This window comes from Rutidosis leptorrhynchoides, chromosome 1 (assembly GCF_046630445.1).
Source record: "Rutidosis leptorrhynchoides isolate AG116_Rl617_1_P2 chromosome 1, CSIRO_AGI_Rlap_v1, whole genome shotgun sequence".
In the NCBI taxonomy this organism is placed as follows: domain Eukaryota; kingdom Viridiplantae; phylum Streptophyta; class Magnoliopsida; order Asterales; family Asteraceae; genus Rutidosis; species Rutidosis leptorrhynchoides.
The window spans coordinates 565,764,082-565,773,222 of NC_092333.1; the positions used below are offsets into that span (position 1 = coordinate 565,764,082).

The 9,141-nt window shown below is 35.5% G+C and overlaps 1 protein-coding gene across 1 annotated transcript; it reads right to left on the bottom strand.

Annotated features, from left to right (window-relative positions):
* Window positions 1-3,653: 3,653 nt before the first annotated feature.
* Window positions 3,654-7,872, bottom strand: LOC139881526 (uncharacterized). The gene is made up of 9 exons (XM_071865984.1): window positions 7,603-7,872; window positions 6,480-7,150; window positions 5,347-5,423; window positions 5,063-5,231; window positions 4,794-4,882; window positions 4,541-4,705; window positions 4,309-4,386; window positions 4,050-4,153; window positions 3,654-3,951 (listed from the first exon to the last, which is right to left on the bottom strand). Exons 2-9 carry the CDS (start codon window positions 7,111-7,113, stop codon window positions 3,846-3,848), a joined length of 1,422 nt encoding a protein of 473 aa, XP_071722085.1. The 5' UTR covers window positions 7,114-7,150; window positions 7,603-7,872; the 3' UTR covers window positions 3,654-3,845.
* Window positions 7,873-9,141: the final 1,269 nt, after the last annotated feature.

Sequence of the window (9,141 nt, forward strand, 5' to 3'; positions counted from 1 at the left end):
GGGCAGGTAAGCCGCCAATACAAAAAAAATATGTTGTCACGTGGACAACAGGACAGCGTACATTGCTCCTGATATTTATCTTTCGTTCATTTTGTTTCATCCAATTAAGCCTAATTAAGGAAACTACGAGCATAAACGATGAGCGCGAAGTGAGCTATTTGAGTTCCAACTCAATGTAGGCTTTATTTCAAATCAAAATTACCTAGATTTGTCCGTTTGAATGTTAAGAGTAGATCACTTAATACTCAACATCGTAATTGAGATTGGTTAACTTGTGCCCTAAATCGAGTTAACCAATCTCTAAATGAAGTTACAAACAAAGCCACTGGTAACAACCTGTCCAAAACAAATACAAACAACATACCCAAATTACCACTATAAGCATCAGTAATAGGAGTCGTAAACAACATAGACCACTTCCTAATAATGTGAAAATAGCCCTTGTTGTATGAAAGATATATCTTAAGCCTTTCATAAATTATCTTTTATTCATAAATATCTCCCAAAAAAAAAAAAAAAAAACAATTATTAAAAAGAAAAGCCAGAACTTTTAGCCTATAATAACAAATAAACTAAATATCATATATATTTAGTTTGAATGAGTAACGGTTATAAGTAACGAAAAAATCGGAGAGTTTGTTAGAAAGACGTACGGAATTGATGAATCATCAATAATATAATTCTTTAATCTTGCAGTAACTACCTGGTTTGGTTTGATTGTTAATGTATGCATGCATAAATGGCTTACCGTAGAAGACATGGAATAACAAGATCTTCAACGTTCAAGGAAGAAAGCGGTTATCGTCCTCCTAATCTTAATAACAATGACAAAAACACCACCACCTCCTCCTCATCTGCTCCTACATCACCTCTCAAAACCGCCCAATCAGCGTCTCGTGATTCTCCGTTATCCTCCGGCTATATCAATTCAGCGTTTCAATCTTCATTTCAAAACAGATCAAAGGTTTATTTTCCATTATTAATTTGTGTTTTTTACATACGCATCTTTTCAATTTTTCAAAATGAAAATGAAATCGAGGTTATTTTATTAGGTTGGTGGAATGACGAGATCATCAACGTTTAAAGAAGAGATTCATCGTCATCCTAATGACAACGCCACCTTTTCATCTTCATCTGCTCCAACGTCTCCTCTCGCCTCTAATTATAAGGCGACACGAGCTTCATCTGACTATCATCGTGAATCTCCGTTATCTTCTGGTTACGCCAATTCGGCGTCTCAATCTTCAATTCGTGACAGATCAAAGGTTTTTCTGGTTTTTATGTATTGAGATTAGTGTTTATGCATATTCATTTTTCAGTTTAATTAGTCAAAGTGGAATGATTATGTGTTTATTATATTGTTATGAATCAGGATGGTGGTGGAAACAAGAGAAGTGATCAAGGAGGTTTTAAGTTAGAAATTAATAGAAGTGAAATGAATAATGATGATTTTTTTAAGCAGAACCTTTGGCAGGAAGTAGATAGAATGCAATCTGCAACACCACAGACAGTTCAGGAGCATCAACTCAAAGCATCTCGCGACGTAAGGTGCCCAATGTCTAATTGCATATTTATCGATATGTCGAGCGAAAGGGCGAAAAATACCAGCTTGAATCAACTTTATGACACCATACTCATGTTAAAATCCATTACGTAAAACGCGTTGTGTTCTTTTGAAAAATTGCACTCACTATTAGACCATAGATAATGGGGCGGTTCTCCCCCAAATGCTCATGAGGTGTCACCACAAACGCCCCACAAACACTAGAAATGGGGCGTTTGTCAAGGGGCGTTTGTCAATCAAATGAGCCCAAGAGGAGGGAGAATGACCATGACGTGTCAAGTGCTGATTGGTTAATGTTTTTTATCTCTCCACCTTTTTAATATTTTATCATTCAAATACCAATCAAAATTTACCACATCACCCACAAACGCCCTTACAAAAGCCCCCATTACAACTTCCCCCTTTCCCTGCCATGGTCCGTTCATCGTCTTGTCCCAAAAAGTACACCTTACCCACTCCACGTCACAATCACCGTTATCTATGGTCTAACCATTCCAAGGTAGCTCAAGTGGTTAAGCCCCTGACATCCTTGCAAGAGGTCTCAGATTCAAATCTTGGGGTAACAAGGGAAAGGTTGGAAACAGCCAGGGAGTAATCCTGATGGGCTGCGCACAATAGAGTATGAGGTTGGATTACTCGCCCTTCGCGGGTAACCCGAACAGGAAAAACCTTACAACTTTTTACAACTTTTTATTTGATTTTCACTATAGTTGACAATTTCAACCCATATACTTATGAGTAGGTTAATATGCATTGTGACACTGACAAAAAGGGAATACGTCAAACTGGATTGAAAGATGCAGAAATTTGTTGTTTATGTATTCGATATCCTGAATTGTTCTATTCCTATTCATGTATCTGATTTAAGCTTTAAGCTGAACAAAAAATAGTGTTTAAGATCTACCCAATCCAATTTGTTTCAATGTGTGCTAATTTGTTTGGGGTCAAACCCAACCCAACTCATGATCCGTTCATTTTGTCACTTCTAGTTGTAATTGCTGGCACTTATTTGTGGTGATAGGTGGCGATTGCAACAGCTGCTAAAGCGAAATTACTTCTACGGGAGATAAAAACAGTGAAATCAGATTTAGCATTTGCTAAAGAAAGAAGTTGTCAACTAGAAGAAGAAAATAAAATCCTTCGAGAGGCTCGTGAAAAAGGAGACAACCCTGAAGACGACGACATGGTAATACTTGGCTTCTTTTCTACTAAATCTTAGGTACTTATCGTTTGCTTAAATATAACGTATATTTGTGTGATCAGATTCGTCTTCAACTTGAGACGCTTTTAGCAGAGAAGGCACGTCTGGCGCATGAGAACTCGGTGTATATTCGTGAGAACAGCTGTTTGAGGGAAATTATAAAATACCATAAACTGAGTATGCAAGATGTTGTGTATCTAGACGAGGGTATTGAAGAGGTTGCCGAAGTTAATCCTAGTATTTCTAGGACACTTTCTTGCCCGTTACCTGAATCTCCACATTCAATTGAGACTAAAAATCCAAAAAGCATCAACGTTCCAACTCTCGACATCCTACGATTAGAAGATTCCATAAAACATGATAGCACTTAGGCCCGATTAGGCCTTGATGACTTTGTTAGCTACGGAGTATTTATTAGGTAGCGGTATAAATGTAACGTCAAGTTACAGGCTTTGTGAGTATCTGAGTGGTAAGCTGATATATGAATCTAAAACATAGTTCGGTTTGTTAGTTTATAATCTTGATCTAAAACTCTGATCAAGGTTTTTCCTTGAAAAGCTGAGAAAGTCGATAAGACTTGTAATAACATCCTAATCGTTTTATGGAAGCTTAGCATTTTGATCCATTAATGAATCGATGTTTCACAAATATCAACCTTGCAACAATTATTCATTTGCTAAATTATATAAACTGAACCTTATTCAAAATAAGATAAGATACTATGGACCACATACTTAAAGACAACTAAAATGCGATCAAAACATGTTTAAGTACCTGATGAAAAAGATATATACATAACTGCATATTTAGTAAATCCTAGTATCCTACAAACATGAAACTTATACTAAAGTCTTGCACTAATTCAAAGAAAAGCTTATGTAAAGACAATGTGTGTATATCACTATTGTAAATGCGGTACATAGACCTTAAAACCTTTGTGACACATCATCATATGAACAAAACTAAAACCCAACCTCACAAGAACTAAAAGCAGCCACAAAAATACAAAAAGGGCAACTCAAGATCATCATGTTAATTGGATAAGCTGCTTCAATATAGGTAACATTTAGGTTTCAATAATCAGAAAAACTGAAAATATAAACTTGTAGATCCATCGCTAAAGGATTTGAGATCTGCAGGCCTCACCAATGATCTGCATAGCGGACATGTCCTTTCCCTTTCAAACCTAATCAACAACATTACCGACAAAGTAAAGAACAGTCCGACTTTTTCACATCTTATCTATAAGGATCGAAAGTGAACCATATAAAGTTACAAACATACCACTCTGATACACATTCTTCACAGAAAACATGTTTGCACAGAAGCACGACTGGAGCTTGCATTTTTTCTTGGCATATAGCACAAAGGTCACCAACAGCATTGACCTGCATTTACTATAAGTAAGAATATACCAAGTATAACATTCGTTCTTCTCTTATTATAATTACAGCAAAGGATTTTAATTTTAGAATGATCAGTTCTGGTCGAAGTGATGATTAAAAACTAGTATATCTTAGATGATATTGAGAATGGAGCCTGCCTGGTCAGATGTTGCTGAAGCTCCATAATGAACATCTTTACGAGACAGTGCCTTAACAGCAGAAATGAATGATCGGACCTGTATATACCATACACAGTTAAGATAATTAGAAGAAAGGCTTGCTTAAAGAAACTTGTATAGTTGTGTATAACAAAATGTTATATGTAACAACGAGCCTGTGTTTTATCAAAGGCTATATGAAAAAAGATTCATTGATATTTGAGAGTTGCACCTTCTCAATGACAGAAGTGAGCTTGAATGTCAGATATAATCCAGTCATTAGTAACGAGAACAGGCTTCCATATTCTTTGTTCAAAAAGAACCGATACCAAACTGGAGCAGGCAGCAAGGCGCGGTATAGCAGTAATAAGTATTCAATCAAAGTCAACATTTGACCCTATCGGTGATAATCTCAGGTCAGAAAAATAGTGTTCAAGCATATCAGAGATATAGTGCTGATTTATGCATGGTAAATGGTAGCTCACCTGCCTTCGGCGATTTCGCCCTCTGCTATTCTTGTAGAAGATTAATAGATAACACTTCAATACCATTGCCGCTTGTCTGACCAAAGTATCTGAAACATACATACAAAAAAGTAAACCGTGGTTCTTATAAAGATTTCAAGACTTAAAAGGCATGAGTAATTAATGTAGAACGCTTAGGCAAGCCTGAAAGGGCAGAGCTTAAGATCCAAACTATTGTTTATTCTATCTGTATTTAGAAGCCAAAAGGGTACTTATGGACAAGAACTCACCATTGAACATTACAATGAACATTGCATGCCAAAAAGGTGGTATGGTTTTAGGAGGAAGCATGACCAATGGATAGAAGAGATCATCCTTTCGATGCTTCCAGTATAACAAAGCCACATGAAAAGCAGACACAAGAGAAAGGGTGACTAGAACTATTATCTTCCTCTCTCCCTGAAAATAAAAGTCAGTGTAGCTTAACACCGATGTTTGACTACATATATTAATGGGATCCATCATTGACCTCGTTGTCTAACTGAAATTTTTTCTAAAGAAAAAGAAATTGCACCTTCAGAGCTGTTTGGTTGCGAAGAATATCATTCGATTTGAGCATAAAAAAAGTAATCCAGATTAAGACAAAAAAACCTGCAAAGAGACTCAAAAGTGAGTAACTAAAACTACTAGTAATAAAAACTGAAAGTAATAACATGGTAAATGATACTGAATCAAAAGGACTCCAACCCATTGAGGCAACAAAGCAAGAAATATCATTCGGCACAAAGCATTTTCTTAAGACCTAACTACATATTCTACTTTTTACAGTTAACTCCATTTAATCTCTATTATGTTGTTCAACTTGCAATTATCATGTCAGAATCAAGAATTTCAGCCTGTACTCTCTACTTTGGGATCTTCAAACTATATTGCCGCAAAAAGAGACTTATCCAAACAGGTGCTTTTTGCTAATTAAAATAATTCATTTAGAAAGTTAGTTAAAATGTATATATTATGATACTCTTTTGGGTCATATCATAATTTAACAGTAACTCAATTAATGACTGGGTTTCGGCACATTCGTCCAGTCCATGTTTTCAATAATGTTACTCTTTGGGGTCATATCTTAATTTAACAGTGCCGATAAAAGCTATAACTGGCGATGGATAGTCGGGTTAATAACATAACTCGAAGTTGTATGACGGAATGTTTACTGAATGGAATCTCATGCCTCATCTCATAATCCTCAACCAAATGTCATATCCATATACTCATGATTCCATTAAATCAACCCTCATAATTCGCCAAGTATAGCCTAAAGCCCTAAAGCATCTCTATCTTTTTCACTTAGCCTTATGTCATCATTTTGTTCTTATAGATAATAGGAAACCTTTGATTGCATTGCATAAAGAGATCGTTCTTTTTCTTCCCTAGTTTGTCAGTTTGCATGTTGAAGCATCTGTACCAATGCTAAGACATTCTATGAAAAAAGGACAACCAACATAACGGTTCCAAACGATCACTTAAAAATGTCATGGTGAATGGATCTAGTTCACTAAATCAGAAAAAGGCCTTATAGTTCAACTTTGTTTGTCATCTTGATACAATATGTAAAGTAAGATGTCAACTGGTTCTTGAAATGTTAATTGAATAAGCCCAAGAATACAACCAAGACATATGAAATAGAAATTACTGATATTAAAATACCTTCCAGATGTTGCCGAATGAACACCACCAACAATAATAAAGAAAACGGAAGAACTTGCTCAGCCCACCTGGCAGCCTGACGTACGCCATCTCTTTGATACATAGAATCTCTACTACTACTACTACTATTATCAACCCCAACGCCATTACCAGCCTCCAAATCAACATCCCCACTCACAGAATCTGAAGAACCTCTTATACTAACACCGCCACGATCACTTGTTGTCGCTGCTGAAGATGTTCTAGATATCAACCGAACCAATGATTCACTCAGTGTAGCTCTCTCTTCCCTAGTGCTAGTAGAACCAATGCCCCCATCCCTATAGTGACCTCCTTCTTCACTACCAACAATCCTAATCGATAATTCGCCAGAATCATCCCTATACTGACGGGAATCATTCAAAATGTTTCTAACATTATTCAACCTGTTAAATGATTCGGAACGAACAGCACTCGGTGTCGGAAATATTCCCGTATAATCCAAAAATGTAGATACCGGTGATCGTAAAAACCTCGAAGTAGAGAACTGATTGTTTCCATAGTGTCTTCTAAAATCATGATAATGATGATCACTAGTGCTAGTACTTGCCAAAGAACCTCTATACACGCCAGTATTATCAACAGATGTTTCCATTCCGTTTGAAAACCTACTCCTAAACCTATTCCTAACACTATTCAAAGAAAAAAAAATATCATAATAATCAGTTAAAGAGCCATGGATATAAACAAAACAATAAATACTACAAATATATTGACAGAAATGAATATTCAAACTAGCTATTTACAGATGAGGAAATGGCCACCAGATGCTTCCATTTTCATTGGAAACCTAACCTAAACCTAATCTTAACACTTTTTCAGAAAGAACAGGATAAAGTTACAATGATCAGCTATGTAACAATTGAAGGATATATTCACTACAAGCTGATTGAAATAAACATAGTTATTACAACAATTAGACCTAATCATCCTAATCGTACATATATTTCATAATGAAAGAGATGAACTAGAAATGATAAGTATAAAATAAAAACTGCTAATAAAAAGATAAATTAGAGTGAAGTGATAATAAAATCAAAGTTAAGGAACATGTAAATAATAATTATATAGCATGAATTCTTGCCTGGAAGATCGAAGCTCCGTTGAGAAGGCTATGAATTACTTTAAATTAAGATTCATAGAGTGAACCCTAACGAATTGCATAGCGCTATCAACTACAACGCGAGGCGTTCGCCTGTTTAGCGAAAAAGTGTATGCCGATGATTAATTGACGACGGATCATCGGAAGAAGTGGCGGAAGTGGAGGTGATCCGGCGATTGTTTATCTCCGTCAATGATTATTGGATTACGGAGTATTATGTTATACAGCGAAAGAGAAATATAGAGAGAATGTTATGTGGCTTTATACGTTATTGATTAAACTGAAATAAGATATCACTAGTCACTGATGTAAGCTAATTTAAATTTAAAGATGTAAAGACTAAATACCGAGCAATAAATATTTCAATTTTAAGTGTTTTGAGCAGAGTTGCAAAATTCGTTATTCGGAGATTAATCGGTCGGAATTTTAGAAAGATTAATCGATAATTCAGAGATTATTCGGAGATTAATCGGATTGTACTTTATACATTTAAAAATGAAATTTAAAAATTATATGTGTAAATATAGAGAAAAAAAACCATGAATATAAAAATAAAGTTTAACATAATTCTCTAAAATGATTATTTTTCTCAAAAACTATAAAGTTTTTGTTTAAATTCATTTTAATCATTTTTTACTTTGATCGACTTTGATTACCAAATTCGATTTTGACCCATCAATTGACGTTGACCGTTTAATTAAACGGATTTTTGGAAATCGGAACGGATTGTTCTTAAAAATGATTAATCGAGAGTTAATCGGCGAGTAATCGGTTTTTTACAACACTGGTGTGAGAGTAAAAAATAAAATAAACAATAATTTTAAATGAATATTTAAATAAGACGTTGCTTTATAGATATATATACATAAAATTCAATATTTTGTGAATATTTTGGATGGTTATGAACGCCTGCAACTGCAATTTTGGGTACAAATTGCGAAGTACAGTAGGAACTTAAGAGTTACGGAGTATAAGGGATGCAGTAAAAGGGTATTTATTTGTTTTTCACTCAAATCATCTCAAAAATGGGCCGATTACAATCTAACAAAAAATGTTATATACTCCCTATTCAAATCCTTTCCTCTCTACTCCTTTCCACTTTTAAAAACTCAAGAATGCATAATTAGTTTTTCTTCCACCAACTATGTAACGCCCCGTTTTTCCTTGTACATGGTCCAAAGGTGCGTATTTAATCTCTTGAACGTTTAACTTTAACCGTGGTCGACCTTAAATGGTTTAAACATTGGAAATTGGATTGATCAGGTCACCATCGCGTTTGGGGCATGTGTATCGCGTTTTGATTCGTCGCGGGACGCGATATATGTGGTTGAAACGCGACAGATAAAAATCCTCTACCTGACCATTTTGTCGCGTATTGGTCGAACCTATCGCGTTTGGGTTGTCGCGGAACGCGACACGTGGTCAGATCTGCTTTTCCAGTTCGTTTTTAAAGGGTATTTTGGGGGTGTTTTGGTCTTTTCACTTTGTGGAAGGTTTGAGACCATAAAAACTGATCCAAAG